This window comes from Athene noctua, chromosome 10, assembly GCF_965140245.1.
Source record: "Athene noctua chromosome 10, bAthNoc1.hap1.1, whole genome shotgun sequence".
Lineage (NCBI taxonomy): Eukaryota > Metazoa > Chordata > Aves > Strigiformes > Strigidae > Athene > Athene noctua.
Window position 1 is genome coordinate 1,545,660 of NC_134046.1, and position 16,774 is coordinate 1,562,433.

The window sequence follows — 16,774 nt, forward strand, 5'->3', positions numbered from 1 at the left end:
TCCCACAACCACAGCTCCCAGCTCCCGTCCCACCAAACCTCCTCCCAAATCACTGCCAGCGTGACAGGCTGGAGCAACAAGGATGCTCCCAGGCCCCTCTTTGTCCCGATCCCCTTCAAGGCTTCGCCCACAGACTCTTTCTTCCTGACCCTGGCAGGGGAGCAGCTTCTTGCTGTGATTAACAGCAGCGTTGCCTGTCCACCGCGGCCTCTTAACAGAAAATTCCCCATTTTGAGGAACACAAGCATGGTGGGTGGAGGGAGGGGCAGCTCGCCAGTAATGCTTTGTGGATGCTGCTGGTCTGGAGGGTGCCTGTAGCAGCAGGCGCAGGATGAAAGCCGTGCTGGCAGGCAGCAAATGCCGCCTCCTGGGGCAGAGCTGGCAGAGGAGGAACACACACCGTGTGGTGACAGCCCCTGTGCCACCCCAGATCCCTTCCCCATGTGCCTCTTCAGCGCCTTTTGCCCACTGGCACCACTTGCCTCAGAATTCCAGAGTCATCTGGGTTGGAAAAGCCCTTGCAGCTCCCCCAGCCCAACCATGACCCTCCCCCTGACCCTTCCCAACTCCCCCAGATCCCTCAGCGCTGGCTCAGCCCGACTCTTCAACCCCCCCAGGGATCCCGGGGACTCCCCCCTGCCCTGGGCAGCCCATTCCAACGCCCAACAGCCCCTTCTGCACAGAAATCCTTCCTCAGAGCTCAACCCCTGCAGCTCCGATCCCCTGAAAAATGGCTCTGCTCATTACCTGTTTCAATTTCACCCCGGATCCCGCAGCTCTGCAGACACGGTTTGTTATCCTGGCTGACAAGAAGCTTAAAGAGCTGCTGATGCCTCCTGGAAAACTTTGACAAACCCTCTGGTTTGTCCCCGTGCTGCCTCCCCAGGCGGCGTGCCCAGCCTTTCTACTCCCTGGTCTTGACGTGAGGATGGGAGGAGGAAAAAAAAAAACCAAACCTTGCTGCCGTGGGGGCAGAGCTGGTCCCCTCCTTTGGGAGGGTGCCCTGGACTGAGCTGCACAGTCGGTGTGTGAAGGTCCCCAGGGCTCTTGTTTGGCTTGCAGGCTCTTCTCTGGGCCACCCGGATTTCCCAGCCCAAGAGGCCTCTGGGTGAGCCCGAGGGTTTGTCTCATCCCGCTGCGTCGTCGCTCAGCGCGGGGCGTCAAATCCTGCTCGCAGGTTCTGGGGGGGGGGGTTGGGGTTGGAGTCCTTTTGTGGTGGTTCAGGGGTGATAAGCAAGGGAGGTGGCATGTACTTGAGGACCTGGGCACTGTGCCTTTTAGTGGAAATTTTCAGCAATCAAAAATAGCAAACAGTTGAAAAACTGTGAATTTAGCTGGTTGGTTTTAGCCTCTCACTGCTCGGACTGTGTGAACCCGGGGAGCTGAGCAGAAGAGTCTCCCCCCACCTCTCCCGGCTCTCTCCAGCGACCTCATCCTCTCCCAGTTAGTTTCTTTTTTTACAAAGTAGTTGTCAGGTGGCTTTTCGAGAACAAAATGCCCCTTGGTCTCTTCGGTGGCGTGGTGGAAGCACACCAGGCACCCCGAGAACAGATCGTCTCTCAGTGTAATTTTGGCCCAAGTTGTGGATCGGAGGTGCTGAGTCAGCTTTTAGCGTAATGAGAAGGAGCTGGGCGAGCACCTCACCTCTGGGCTTGGGGTCCAGCTGCCATCGGAGCCATCTTTTGCCTCCAGCCCTTCCTCCCTGCCGAGCTGCAGCTTCCCAGGGCCTTTGAGGTGCCACTCAAGCTGCTGTCCTGGGGACAGCCAGGCTGTCAGCCCGCGGGGCTCGGCGGGGAAGGGGGCTGAGGATGCAGGGGGAGGTTGGGGAATGAACAGAGCAATTAAAGCCCCGTGGGAGGCAGGATAAAAGGCCAAGCTTCCTCAGATAACGAGGGTCTCTCTGCGGGAGTGAGGTGCCCGGATCTGGGGGGAGCCACGGGAGTGACAAGCGTGTCCCAGTGTCCGCCGGGCACGGTGCTGGATGCGCCATCGGACTCGCTGTGTGGTACAAACCCGGGTCGCTCCCTCCCCTCTGCTCCTGGCACGGGAGGGGGGGCATGAGTTATCTTGCTGTCTTGCTTTATTCCCCTCTCTAGGGGTTCAGGAGGCGGCTGGCAGCGCGCCCGCAGCCGGGACAGCCGCTCTTTTCTCAGCTCCACCACCTTGGTTTCCCTCATTGCGGGAGAGATGTTGACAATCCATCTTCCAGGAAAAATAAATCACTCTGGTGTCCTTCCTGGTGCTGAGCAGGGGGACACGGGAGCGGCAGAGGTGGCTGGTGCTGCTGCATCTCTTGGTCCTGCCCCGGGAGGAAGAATTCATCCCTCTCCCCTTGCCTTTGCAGCAGGAGATGGCAGCCGTGGGACCAAGGGGCCTGTGCACCGGTCCTGGGAGAGAGTGGATTTAAAAGCGGTGGTGGGAGATTGCCTGAATATCTCTCCCTTCTTCTTTATACGTTTAAGAGGTTTTGCTGTCTTGCTAACTCCCCTGAGAGACCTGAGCAGCAGCCTCTTTGGATGTGAATACCTGACAAGTTTTTAATGTGAAAGGAATTCACTAAATTTAGTCTCTTGGAGGAAGGAAAAAAAAGAGGGGGGGGGGGGAAAAAAAAGTATTTCTTTCAAAACAGGGGAAGCAATCCAAACCCCAGTCACTGCCGGCAGAGCCTGCTGATTTCTTCTCTGTCTCAAAAGCTTTTAAGGCCGAGCCCCAGGTGTGTCTGTGCATGAGCAAGAGATGGGAGAAGGGCGGGCAGTGACGCCGTGTCCAGGGGGAACGCGCCGGTTCCCGGCCTCCAGGAGAGGGATGCTGGCTGAGGGCAGCCTGGGATAAACGAGCACAAAACCCCGTTTGTGTCAGAAGGGACCGCTTCTTCCAGTCACATCTTGGCTCTCAGGTGGGCTGTGAGCAAGGTGTGAGCACTGTGCAGCAGAAGGTGCTGAGGGCGGGAGGGAAATTACTTGAAATTACTTGAGGGAATGGCCTCAAGCTGCCCAGGGCAGGGTCAGGCTGGCTCTGAGGAAGGATTTCTGTGCAGAAGGGGCTGTTGGGCGTTGGAATGGGCTGCCCAGGGCAGGGGGGAGTCCCCGGGATCCCTGGAGGGGTTGAAGAGTCGGGCTGAGCCAGCGCTGAGGGATCTGGGGGAGTTGGGAAGGGTCAGGGGGAGGGTCATGGTTGGGCTGGAGGAGCTGCAAGGGCTTTTCCAACCCAGGTGATTCTGTGAAAGAGCACCTCTGCTGTTGTACTCGGCCAAATAATTGATTTTCCCTTCCATCCTCCTTCCTACTCTTGCTGGAGCCTCTTAGGACCCTTTTCCTTCTCCATTCTGGTGCTTGAGCTTGACCAGGAGCCCCCGACTCTCCTTCCCTGTCCTCTCCCAAAGGCCCCACCACGGCCTCCGCGCGGCTCTCGCTGCAGGAGGCTTCTCGGTCCCTTCGGGAGCCCGTCCCTCCAGTGTACGCACACACGGGCGCCCTGGGGTGCCGGTGGAGGAGGAGGCCCACGTGTGCCTTCATCACCCGGGGGGGCGACCCCCAAACTCCGGCGGCGTGTCCTCGTCTAAAGGGCAAAGCGTGTCCCGGCGTTGAGCGTTGGCGGGGATGAAGATGCGGCTGGGTGCACCCATAAAAACCTGGGCGAGCAGGCACCCTGCACCGCCTGCCCACGGAGAGGGGCCGCTGCAGCACGTGGGGGTCCCCGGTAACCCACCACCACCTGCAGCTCCCTGTCCCGGCGGGTGGCTCTGCATGGAGCCGCTCTCTGCCCTTCGCACCCACAGGTGGCTGGTGAGCTCCGTGGGAGGCCGGGTCGCGAGCGCTCAGCTTATTGCTGTTGGTCCTTACAGAGTTCCCTTCCCCGCGGGGAGGTGGGGGCTGCTGCTGCCGGGCCCACCCCAAGGGGCAGGAGGGTGCTGGGGTGGGCTGCGCCGGGGCGGGCAGGGCGGCATCGCCGCCTCGGGGGGAGAAGCAAGAGAGAGATGGGGGGACACACAGGCTGTGCAAGCGGCTGGCACCGAGCGCACTAGGAAAAGACAATCACCTCAGGCCCCAGTTAATCTTTTTTCGGTGGCTTTTTTTTTTTTTTTTTTTTTCACTTTTTTCCCCCTTTGCAACTGTATTTGCAGGCGGAGTGGATGCGGGGCCGGGGAGGTGCGGAGCGGACGCCCCGGGGAGCAGTCTGCCTGTGGGGATGTGAAGGACCCCCCCGCGCCGCTCTGCCCGCAGGTGGGTCCCGGTGCCCCCGTTACCCCCCAGTTGTGTGTGTCTGTGACTGTGTGTCTGAGTGTGACTGTGTGTGTCTGTGACTGTGACTGTGTGTCTGACTGTGTCTGTCTGTGACACTGTGTGTCTGTGACACTGTGTGTGTGTGTCTGACTCTGTGACTGTGTGTGACTGTGTGTGTGACACTGTGACTGGGGTGTGTGTGTGTCTGACACTGTGTCTGTGACACTGTGTGTGTGTCTGTGTCTGTCTGTGACTGTGTGTGTGACTGTGTGTGTGTGTCTGTGACGCTGCGTGTGTGTCTGTGACGCTGCGTGTGTGTCTGTGACGCTGCGTGTGTGTCTGTGACGCTGCGTGTGTGTCTGTGACGCTGCGTGTGTGTCTGTGACTTTGTGACTGTGTGTGTCTGTGACGCTGCGTGTCTGTGTGACTGTCTGTGACTCCGTGTGTGTGACTGTGACTCCGTGTGTGTGTGTCTGTGATGCTGTGTGTGTGACTCTGTGATTCCGTGTGTGTGTGTTTGTGACTCTGTGTGTGTGTGTCTGTGACTGTGTGTCTGTGACTGTGTGACTGTGTGTCTGTGACTGTGTGTGTGTGTGTGTCTGTGACTGTGTGTGTGTGACTGGGTGAGCGGTCCCCACCTCTCCATGGCCGCTTTCAGAGCCCCTCCCCTGCGGCATCGCCCTTTTAAGGGCGGGCGCGGGGCGGGGCGGCCCCGCCCACCCCCTCCCTTCCCCTGGGCGCCCCCTGCCGGCGGCGGCCGCTCGCGCCCCTCCCGCCCCTTCCCCCCGCTCGCGCCGCCGGTGCGGGCCGTGCGCGTGCGCGCGGCGGCGGGGGCGCGCGCGGGGCGGGCGGCGCTCGGTCGGGGCCTCGCGCCGCCGTCCCATTCATGCGGGGCAGCGGCGGCGGCGCGAGCCAGGCGGGTGCGGGGCCCCGGGCGGCGGCGGCGGGGGGGGGGGCGGGAGGCGGGAGCGGAGGAGCAGGAGCAGGAGGAGGAGACGGCGGCGGCGGCGGGGGCCCGGCGGGCGGCTCGGTGTGGAATGCGGTTATGGCTGGCACGGCGGAGGCGAGCGGGGACCGGAGCCGTGAGTAACCCGGCTGCAACTTTCCTCCGCGGGCGCGGCGCGCGCCTTTACGCGCCCGATCGGTCCGTTTGCTAACAATTCCGCGGATTTGCCGTTATTGTGTGTGTGCGGGTGTCCCCCCCCCCCGTCCCCGTCCCCACCCTCCCCGGAAAAAAAATACACGGAGGCGGCGGCGAAACGCGGGGCCGGCCCGGGCCGGGCGGGGGGGGGGGCCGGGCTGGGCCGGGCCGGGGCCGCGCTGCTGCCGCCGGGGCCAGCCCGCATTGCGCCCCGCGGCTCCGGGAGCGCGGCCGCGGGAACCGCCTCCCGCGGGGGGACAAAACCCCCGCCGCGGACCGAGCGTTTTCCTTTATCCGCCCCACGCGGGTGTCGGGCAGGTGCGGGCTGGACCCGAGCGGTGGGGTGGGGGCACCTCCCTAGTCGGGGGGTGCCGGGGCCGCCTCCCGCCCGCCCCGGGGCTCGGCGGGGTTTGCTTCCCCGGTGCCGCACCGCGGGGAACACCACCCCCCCCCTCTCACCTCCCCGCCCCGAGTCCGGCACCGCCGGAGACGGGAGCGGGGCTCAGCCTTGCCCGGGCTCCCCGCACCGCCCCGCAGCCCCGCTGCTCTCCCGGTGGCCGCGCTGACCCGCAGCCCCGCTCGCCTCCCGGCTGCCAGCCCCGCCGTTATTCCCGCAGCCCCGCGCACACCCTCGCTGCCAGCCCCGCGTCCCCGCCGACCCGCATCCCGGCTTCTAGCCCGATATGCCCGCGGATACCCCGGCTCCCCGCCCCGCACGCCCGCGCTGCCAGCTCCTCATCCCCGCATCCTCGCTGCCAGCCCCCCGTCCCTGCTCACGCCCGCGCTGCCAGCCCCCCCATCCCGGCTGCCAGCCCCCCCATCCCCGCTGCCAGCCCCCCATCCCGGCTGCCAGCCCCCCATCCCGGCTGCCAGCCCCCCCATCCCGGCTGCCAGCCCCCCCATCCCGGCTGCCAGCCCCCCCATCCCGGCTGCCAGCCCCCCCATCCCCGCTCACACCCTGGCCGCCAGCCCCGCGTCCCCGCTGCCGTCCCCGCATCCCGCCGGGGCGCGGTGTGCTGCCCCCAGGCTGGGCTCACCCCTCAACCCCCCAATCCCCCCCCACACCCCGTTTCCCTCTCCCCACGCCACCCCTCGGCCGCGGGGGTGCTGGCGGGGCGAGCCGTGGCGTTGCCCGGCGAGGCCGGGGCTCCCTGGGGGGCAGCCGCTGTGCCCCCCCGTTATAACCGTTATCGTCGTGATCCTGTGGCAGTTTTGCAGCGCCTGGGCCGCCCTCCCCCGTGTGCGGGGCTGCGCCGCCGCCGCGACATTCCCGTGGAAGGTGCCGGTGGATAAATCCCCCCGCGCCTCCCGGTGTCCTTCACCCCTCGGGTTTCCCCGTTCCTGCTCCGCGATCGCACTCGGCAGCTCCGGCATGCGAGCGGGGAGAGAATTTTTATATTTTTTTTGTTTGTTTTGTTTTTTTTTTTTTTCAAAATCTCTGTGGCGTGCTGAAATAAATCCCGAAATCCCGGCTTCTCCCTTGTCCTCCTCGCGGGGAAATTCTTCCTCCTGCCCCTGGCCGAGCGCCGGGGTGGGGGGAGCCGGGAGGGGGGGGCTGGTGTGTAAACAGGGCTTAACATGAAGGTCACTGGTTAAAGAGGAGATGGATGGGAGAGAAGAGACAGGCATTAACCTCACTTGTTAGCTCCCCCCTTCCTCCTGCTTTGGGGAGGACAAAACAAAAGCAGAACCTGCTAACGGAGGGATGAATATTCATGATCCTTCTCCTATGCTCTGGGACGTGGAGGGGAGAAAAGTTGAGCGGATGAGCTGCCTTTCCGAAGCTGCTTTTCCTCCGGCTTGCAAGAAAATCCCTTTTTGCTGAGCGAGGGCCGTGTCAGGGGGAATTACCAGCCTTTTGCTGGATTTTTTTTTTTTTTTCCCCCCAATTTTTTTATTTCTTTTGTGTGTGGCTGCAAGAAAAAAAAAAAAAAAGGAAAAAAAAGAGGAGCCGAGGCTATTGACTACATCAAAGGTTATCCATTTGAAAACACCATTTTCCTCTGAACAGCGGCTAATTGCTTCCTGAACAATCTCAGGGTCTTTTGTATATACTCAGTGGGCAAAATGAGTGACTCCATGTCTGTCTCTCAAGACGCTGGTGACCGAGCGGGGTGGAAAGGTGGAGAAGCCAAGGAAAAGCAGCGGGGCAGAACCCTCTGGGAGGCTGCACGGATAATTTCTTAAGCGGCTGCGAGGGGGGAAGGTTTTTTTTTCCCCTCTGCCCGCTTGCCGTGGTGCGGTCTGCTGGTGCCGGTGGATGCCGGCGCTGGCAGCGGCGTGGCGGCGAGGCTGTGGGGAGGCTGGTAAGGAAGTTTGGGTTCACAATAACCCGATGGCGCGGGCGAGCCGGGGCTCCCCATCCACCCGCGGCTTCGGCGGCCGGTGCCGCTGCTCCAAGAGCGGCGAGCTGGATGCGCTCCTTCCCCAGGGGCTGCGGGGCTCCCGCTCCGGGGGGGTGGCGGGGCTTTTTCTAGAGCTGGTATCCTGCAGATTAAAGTTGTGGTGGTGGTGGTGGTTTTGTAACCACGGCGGTAGCGGTACCGGTGAGAGTTCTCCCCTCTTGGCTTGTATTTTTTTTTTTTCGGTAGATGCGTCGGATTTGGAGCAGAGCGGAGGCATCCGCCTTCGTGCACGCTCGCGCGGAGCCCTGGAGGAGAGCCCTCGTGCCTCTCCGTAACACCGAGCCCTTTTCCTGCGCGAGAGATAAACAAACTCCTCTGAACTCCGGTGGAGACGGGGGCCGAGGGCCGCGCCGGCGGCTCCGGGTGAGCGCTGTTCCGCCGGAGCTTTGCGCAGCCGAAATGGAAGAGGGTAATAAAAGCGGCGCTGCTGCGTGCTGGCAGGGCTGCCTCCCCTCCTCCATCCCGGCCGCAGCCGGGGCCGGCCCCTGCCCTGCTCCCTGGGTGTAAATGTCACGCCAGGCAATTTATTTCGGTGGGTTCGCCACATTTGACGTGTCTTGAACAAAGGGAAGGATCCGGCTCTGGGATAGGACTTAATGAAGGAGACTTGTACGTGTTTATTCTCGAGGCTGAGCGCGGGTCAGGGCCTTTGTTGCTGCCGGCCTCGCTCCTGGCTGTAGCACTAACCGCCGGCGGGAGCTGGGCTCGGCTCTGCGCTGGGAATTTCCGAGCAGGAGAGCCTGGTGCTGCCGTGCAGGCACCGCCGGCTGCCTGCAGACCGGGGGGAGCCTTGCCTGCAGCATCGGGCTTGTGCCGAGTCCTGCGGGGCTTTGCCTCTCCGTGGTAGGGTCGTGTGTGTCCACAGGGAAGGGTCAGTCGTGTTTTTTGGCACCCCGGGCACACCACACCCCCCGACCTTGGAAGAATCGGGGCAGGGGAGGTGCCGCCATCCCTCTGCGCAGCCATGGGGAGGTGGGCACGGGTCACCCCGCTGCCCAGACGCCATCCTCGCAGCCTGCGAGCTCGGGTTTTACATTGAGCTGGCTTGGTGGGATAGATGCATGGAGACCTCAGGTTGCTGCTCTCTCTGAGCCATTGGTGTCTTCTCCAGACTGTGTCGTTAGATGCTTGTGTGCTGTATGGCAGAAACTGGTGGGCAGAGGGCTCCTGGCCGGGGTTTGGCTGGTGAGCGGCTCGGTGCTGTGCCGTGAGCGTGGGGGAAGGCCCAAGGGCTGGGAATCGTGAGTGGTGGGGAGCTTGCTTCAGTGTGGCCCACCGCTTGGGTTTGGGGCCCCTTTTCCCAAGAAGATGTTGTGGCTCTGTGCAAAATGGGGAGGAGTGAGCGCTTGCCACCGTTCTGTGCTGGGGTGACTGGTTTGGCTCCAGGCTGGAGACAACCAGCTGCTTCTCTGGCTGTAGGCAGCGACACGTTCTGGCGGGGAACGTCCTGCTACGGCTGGATGGGATGTGGTGAGAACGTGTGTGCTCTGACACCGTCTCTGACTCGCAGCCTCAGCCTTGCCCCTCTTAGTCCTGGCCGGAAGCAGCGTGGAAGCCACGTAGACGCCCCGACGTGGTCCTTCGGCTACGCTTGGAAGCCAAGTTTGAGCGAACATCTTGTGCACCGTGGAGGAGAAAAACTCCAGCCAATAAATAAATCTTGATGGTTTCCGTGCCAGGCAGGGGCAGACATGGCTCCTCTCCCCCACACTTGATGTCTTGTGCAGCCAAAACACACACCTGCCCCCTGGCTCGTCGGAGCGCGGCCGGGCATGGCGCGGTGTCCTCGTTTGCCTTCCCTGAGCGTCCCGCGTCTGCGGCTGCCTCCAGCCCTTGTTCCAGGTGGAAGCCACCACTTAAAACCCTGAATTAAAAACATTTAAAAGTTTGTTTTCCCTTTAGCCAAGGCTTGGCAAACCTCCTCCTTGTTGCCGGTGTGCTGAGATGTTTGATCCTGAGAAAAACTGCACGTCTGGGCTGTCGGGCTCGCGCTCCGCCTGTGTTCTCTTGCTCCTTTTTCCTTGTGTGACACGAGGTGGGCTATTGTGGGTGACCCCTCTCTCTATGATGTGGGGTGCCTTGGGGTGAAGGGGGCTGAGTCCAGCCCTGCCCCTGCTGGTGTGTGCCCCAGGGGCTGAGAAACCTTGTGAGCCTCCTGCTCTGGGCTCTGTTATCGCTGGGGTCGATCCGGGGCGCGGGCCATGGCGCCGTATCCGCTTTGCTTCTTGAGCTGAGCTTGGGAGGGATTTCACTGGAGAAAGTGCCCGGGGTGAGAGTGTGGCAGGGGTGCCGGGGACAGTCTGCGTGGCTCTGGGGGACCCGCTCGGCGGGGACCATCTCCTCCCCATCTCTCCTCCTCCCCAGCAGCCTGCGGATCAGCCCCGGGGCTCAGCACCCGCCTCCCCATCTCGAGCATCCCGCAATCCTCTGGCCAACTTGACACGGACATCCAGGAGCGGTAGTAATCCAATTTGGGCAGTTTAGCTGCACTTTGCTCTCGGTGCTGCTGGCCAGAGCTTGGGAGCTTTAATCCAGCTAATGACTCTGGCTTTGGGGGCTGAGTAACCGATGGCCATTTGCTTGATTTGGTTTTCCTTTCTGTTGGTGGTGGAGGACAGAAGCTGAGGCTGTTTCCAAGTCCTGCCCCTGGTATCGGGGACGGTTTCCAGGTGTAGGTATGTTTAGGGACCGGAGGGTGAGGGCAGCATGGAGGGTCACTGCAATCTCTGCTTTCCCTTTGGCAGATTCCTCCTTCCCCCTTCTCATTTTCCATCTGTTCCCCCTCTTTCTCTGGTGAAGATAAGCCCTTCTGCTGGAGCTGTTTTGCAACATACTATTATTTTCAGAAAGACGAAGCCAAGAAAAATAAAGCCTCTCTCTTCCTTCAGTTGCCTACTGTTTAATGTACAAAATACAGGGGTGGTAATTGCATTAAAATGTATATAATTATACTGGAGGGAGAAAAAAAAAATCTTGCTAATTGCACGGGTGTTTTGAACTGATAAATGTTGAGCGATTCGTGTTTTCTTGGGAGTTTGGTGGAGCAGAGCTGCGGTGTGGTGTGTGAGGGGTTAGGAGCGGGGCTGGTTGGGATGCTCCCCCTCGGGGGATGCTCTGAGCCCCTCCGGAGCAGTAGCAGAGGATCGGGCCCCGGACACAGCCAACGCTTCTTCCATCCAGGCAAATCTTGGTGTCGTTGTAGGAGCCCTGCGAGTCCCTTTGCTTTATGTGCTTAGTTAAGCAACTGCTTGTGTGTCAAAATATTCAGGCTCTTGCAGAAGTAAATCCCTGGCGAGAGGAAAGGCAGATTCTCGTTGGTGCTTGTCTTGGGGGAAGAAATTTCCTGCGTGATGGAGCTCTGTTGTCTTCAGGGGCTGTTCCCCTCCCGGTTAATGTCACGTTGGTGCGAGTGGGTGCTGTGGGTGGCTGACCCCGCGGGCAGGGTGGGAGGAAGGACGGGCTCACGTTTTGAACGACACGATGCGAAGACCGTCTTTCCTTCTGCGAATGCTGACCCCAGCAGAGCTGCCAGTAACGTCGCGGGTGATTATAACGGCAATAAGTTGTTTGCTTTGTGCGTGTGGCCGTGCTCTGCTCACGGGCGGCTGCTTCGCTCTTCCTGTGCAGACTGTTAGTTTTCAACAGGGGAAGAGGAAACCCCAAAAATATTTTAGGAAAAGTTTAAAAATAATCTTGGAGCTTGGCCGGTGGCAGGATGTTTCGCAGAATCATGTTCCCTGCTGGTCCAAGTCCAGCCCGGTGGCCCTCAGAAGGCTTTGCTGGGCGGTATTAACTCCTGTCTCATCATTTTGGCCAGTTGAGGACTTGCTGCTAGGCTCTGGGAGCCAGAGGGGGCCAGGACCTGGCCCTGGGTTTTGGCTTTTGCGCTGGGTGGGTCTGGCTGCCCCGTACCTGGGCAGTGGCAGAGCCGAGGTGTGAGCCCAAGCTGCTGAGGCCTCTGTCAAACATTTAAAATCTGTTCCCTGGCATTCTACTCCCTCCACCTGCATCTTCTCCTTGGTGGTTTTTATTCCTAGAGGTGCTGGCGTGCCGGCAGGGGCCCTGCCTGCCGCCTGCCCACCCGCCGCTGCTTATCTCGGGGTCTGGCTCCTGGGTGGCTGCGTCCTTTCCGGAGTCACGGGGGCTCTCCCCTCTCTGGCGGTCCCAGCATCGGCCCGATGAGCCCTTCTGAAGTCAAGAACCTGTTTTTCAGGCTGATGTCATCAGGAAGAAATGGGGGAGGAGGAAGGCAGGAAGGCAGCGCTGCTTCCGAAGGAGAGCCGCTGCCGAGCCGCTGCTGGCAGCCCCGACTTCCACCAACACCTGCTATTATTCCTTATTACCGGCCCGGCGGCCGTGCCCGGGGCTGCCGGCACGCGTGGGAGAGGTCCCGCTCTGCCTGGCCTCGTATCCGCGGGCGAGAGGCGGGAGGGACGCGCCCGTGCCCGGGGTGCGCGTCAGCTTGTGCCGGGACCCCCGGGCAGGATGTCTGTCAGCTGGCCGGGTGTGCCTCGCAGGGCTCCGCCACCCTCTGCGGGGTGACAGCGCTCGCTGGAGCCGCCACCCACCCACCTTCAGTAGCCCAAAGTGGGCTCTTGGCTTGGGCGGCCCTCCCAGCGCAGACACGCAGCCGCCGCCTCTCGGTTTCGCGGCGAACGGGTAGAGCCGATGCCTGTCGGGGTCTCGGCCCCTCGTGCACGCCGCCGGGCCGTGGCACCACGGCCGTGTCCGGCACGGGCTGGGGCTGCAGCCGGGATCTGCAGGGAGAGGAGCTGCCTCGCGAAGCGGCCGCAGCTCGGCTGGGTAAGACCCTTGCTGCGGGCGGCTGGGCTGGGGTGTGCCGGAGCGGGGGGGCTGCTTCGGAGCCGCTGGTCGGGGTGGCGGTGCCAGCAGGAGAGCAGAGCGCAGGGACAGCCCCTGCGGCGGTGCCCACGCTGCTGCCCTGTCTTTATCCTGCAGCCATCGTGCTGCGAGTGCAGCCCCTGTTAGTCTCTCGGAACGGTTCCCCCTGTGATGGTGGTGCTGCAGGAAGACTTTTTGTCCCTTTCCTCTCTCTGCTGCTGAGCCAGGCTCTGCTAGCCCTCTGGCTGTCTCCCTGCTCCTGGGTCAACTCCACCTTGGGCAAGAAAAATATGAGCCAGGACCTGCACAGAGGAAGAGGAGCTGGGATTTGGGCTGATTCCAGCTGCGGCGCTCGGGGCAGCACGGCCGGCGTGGCAGAGAGGGAAGGACGGGAGGTTGTGGGGCAGGAAAGACAGGCACGGCGTGGGGGCTTAGCTGGGGAAACCTTGTTTGGAGAAGTTTTGTGGTCTGTTTTTATCAGACCTCGCTCTGGCGGCAGTCATGCTCAGCTCGCCACGTGATGGCGAGAGCACTGGTGTCAGCACGGGACCAGGCGGAAGCATGGGAATTTCAGCTCAGCGGGGATTAAACCGGCCCCAGAGCAACCTCCTCTGGCTGGGAGCAGAGGGGATCCAGCGATCAGGAGGCCTCCTGCGGCAGCGCTTCGTGGCAAAGCGGGAGCTCCCTGGATTCCCGCTGAGATCTGGGGGGAGAGCAGCTCTCCCGCTGGCCTTGTGGAGGGGGTCAGGAGGTGCGGAGGCGTGTGCGTCTGTGTTGGAGGGAGGAAAACCCAGCCTGGGGAGCCGGGCTGGAAGAGGTGGATTGTTCTGGGGAGGGTCAGGTCATCGGCTTGGGTTTGTGGCTGCCCTGGCCTGGTGAAGGACGTGGAGCAGCGGGTTCAGGAGCGAGGAGCGTTGTGTTATGCTACAAGGAGTGAGATTGGACAAGGGAAGGATGCTGGTGGCCAGAGGACCTCTTGTTGGACTTCTCTGCTGGCTATTGGGAGACCTGGCTTGTGGGCGACCACCTGGGTCTCTGCAGGGTCAGCTGGACCCAGGTGACCTCCATCAAAGCTGTTTTTTGGGGCATTTACATGGGACGGCGGGCTGATGGGCTGTGAGAACCAGGGTCTGGAGTGCTTGGGCCAAAGCCAAGGTGGAAGGTTGACTTCCGAGGACTTGGTCTGAGCTTCTTTGCTCTGAAACTTGGGGACAAAATGTTAATTAGCCCCGGTCAAGGTGGCAAAATTCACCTCAGTGCGGGATTTGAAGCCTTGAGCTGGCCTGGGTGTCGATAGCAGGAAGCTGCAGTCCCGTAGCCGGGGTCTTGGTGCCTTGGGTCAGGGTCTGCGGCGTGACGAGAGGTGCGGAGGGGCTGGGGGTGAGGCGTTCTGCTCCATGGACGCTGACGGACCAACTTCCTGAAGCAGCGTGGGGAGGCAGCAGGCTGTGTCCTGTGCGGGCCGTGGGCTGTGTGTTGGTCTCCATCCCAGGCATCCGTCAAACCAGGTCTTTATTTTGCTCCCTTGGCTGCGGGAGCTCAAGGGAAGGACGGGGTGCGCTCTCTCCCTGGGAAGTACCCACCCAGCACGTGAGCCACGTGTACAAATCCCCTCGGCAGCTCTTAGAGGGTCCCTGTATAGGGACTGTGACACTCAGGTGAGTTGTGAGAATAAAGGAAAGGACAGCCATCAGCTTTCGCTTCCAGCGTAGCTGAAGGGAGTTGGGGATATGTGTAAGGTCTTGGTCTGTGCCCGGTTTCCGTGGCAGGGACAAGCAGCCCGCCGAGGCTGTCCTCGTGTGCCTCTGCCGTGGGACGTGGTGGCTGGGGGAAGCCTGCGTTTCCCTCTCGGGAATGCTCGCGTGAGCCCCTTTGGGATCGGCTCTCTGCCGGGCAGCCTGCGGTCTCTTGGTGGTGAGAGCACGTGGTAGCTCCAGCGCTGTTCTCCTGGGTGTGATGTGACTTATTGTGGAAGACCAGAGAAGGGGAATTGCGCGCTTCAGAAACGCTTTTTAATTTCCTCGCTACTTGTTCTTTTGTGCTCCTTTTTGCTGAGGTTCAAGCTGCTTCTTGAAGCCTTTGGGCGCTAGATAGCTGCTTCTTCTTGTCGTGTTTCTCAGGACAGAAGAGGTTGAGGTCCTTGCCCAGAAGATCCTTGCAGGACAGGGGGGGAAGCTGCTGTGCCCAGGTGCATGACGGAGTCCTCAGCCCCTGTCCCGAGGGGTGGCAGGAGCCTGGGAGGAAACTGAAGATGCTAAAGATACTCCTGATGTGAGTGATAGTGATGGAGATTGGAGCAGGGCAGCTTCAGAGCTTGCCGGTGATTTCATCAGGGTGTGGTTCGAGCCGGGGATGAGATTTGTAATGATTTAACTTGCTAGGGAGAGACCCCAGCCAAGTAGTTTTTAATGACTGTGTGCAGTGAAGGAAGGAGTTAAAGTTTAGCCCGGTTGCAGACGATTGCATATGTAGTGCAGCTCTAAGTGCCACCACCAGCCTTTCCTCATTGTTGTAAGGCTTTTCCCAGGCAGAGGAACCTAAAAATACACCAGCTGTATAGCGAGGGGGGCTCTCCTGTGGCCTGTGGGCTTTTCTCTCTCCCCTTTGCTAATTACTGGCAGTTCAGCAGCTCGTGGGTTTGAAAATGGAGCCGGTCTCTTCTCGGACTGTTCCAGTCGCTGAGCAGCAAGTGACTCGGGGAGATTGCAGGTGAAGACCCGTTAGATGGTGTTTCTCCTTTTGGGGGTTGGTGATAAGGGGGTTTTCCATCCCATTGCTTCGCTCTTCCAGTCTCCCTTGCAAAGGGCAGGGCTGTGAAGCTCTCAGGGCGGTTTTCAGCCTCATCTCACTGCTCGAGAGCCGCTTGTCTCCAAGACAAACGATGTTTTCCCTGACGCTGGGGGTGCAGACCTGCCTGGGACCCACCCCAGGAACCGTGCAGGGCCCCTGCATGGTGGCAGGCAGCACCAGCGGCGATGGGGATGGCAGGCGGGCGGTGGGTGCACCTCTGTGCTCGTCGGCATGTTTTAAAGCCCAGCTTTGGCTGCTGCTTTGTAGCCCAGCCGCCCGTGCTGACTCGGCATCCGTCGGCGTGCTGGACTCGCTGCCCGGCTGAGTGGAGAGCTGGTCCTTAATGCTCCGTCCAGTCTTTGCCTTTTAAGGTTAGTTTTTCCATTCCAGCACTCCTGCTTCGTGCTAGCAAAAGTGGTGGTTATTTTCCCAAAGAGTGATCTCCCATCCCAGCCCCAGGTTTTTGTGCTGCGGGAGGGGGAAGCTCTCAGCCCTGGGGGGATGAATGCTGCGGCCCCTTGCCACCTCCTTAGCAAGGAGCGGGTCGAAGGCATTTGTGGGGCATGTCGATGGCGTTTTTTGATGAAAGGCTCCTTTGAGCCCCATCCAGGTCATGCCGCAGCTGTGACCAACTCAGTGTGGCCACTTTTGAGGTGAAACCTTGAGCAAACGTCCTCTCCGGCTTGGGATGAGAGGAGCCGGGGTGGATTTGGCGCTTGTGCGATTGTTTCACCGGTTTCGTTTCTGATGGCAAGTTTCCTGCTATATATATATATGGGTGTGTGTGTGTATATATGTGTGTGTGTGCACAGAAAACAAAATACGAGCCTGTCTCGCTGGCAGCGCGGCCCCTCTGTGGGGTGAAGCAGCCCGCCGCGGGGTGCTCTGCGCCGCAGGATGCTCTGGCTGCATCACTTGCCACCCAGGCAATGTACCAGGCTGTCTTTTTGGTCCTACTCTCCCAGTTGGTGTGTGTGTATCCAGGCTGGGGTGTATTATTTTATGGCACCCCATTTCAGAGCTGGGCTTGGCTCCAGGGTGTCTGCTCGGGTTTTTTTCCATGCTTTTGGAGCGTGGCGTTGGCGAGCGCAGGTCTCGCTTCCTGGCGGCTCCCAAGGCTGGGTCCTCCCCGGGGCGAGATGCTACTTGAGTGCAGGCCGGTGGGGTTTGGGTGCTGCGTGGTTTAAAGCGTGTGCTGGCGGAGGAGCTGCCGCTGGCCATAACTCTCCGTGGGGGTTGGAGGCAGTGTGACGGAGGGAAATGTCCTTTGGTCACCGCGCCGCTCCTCCCCGGCTGCTCCCGTGGGCAGGGAGCTGGGGCTGTGCTCTGGTGTGGGGCTGCCCATGCTGCAGCAGGCTCAAACCCTGCTTTAA

General features: G+C 61.0%; 1 protein-coding gene across 1 annotated transcript in view; it reads left to right on the forward strand.

Moving 5' to 3' along the window:
• The first annotated feature begins 5,212 nt into the window (after positions 1-5,212).
• Positions 5,213-16,774, forward strand: part of PLXNA1 (plexin A1) — a 128,138-nt gene continuing 116,576 nt past the window's right edge. Inside the window, exon 1 of the mRNA XM_074914616.1 lies at positions 5,213-5,367. Coding sequence (XP_074770717.1) covers positions 5,261-5,367 — 107 coding nt within the window. The 5' untranslated portion in view covers positions 5,213-5,260. The remainder of the gene's footprint in view (positions 5,368-16,774) is intronic.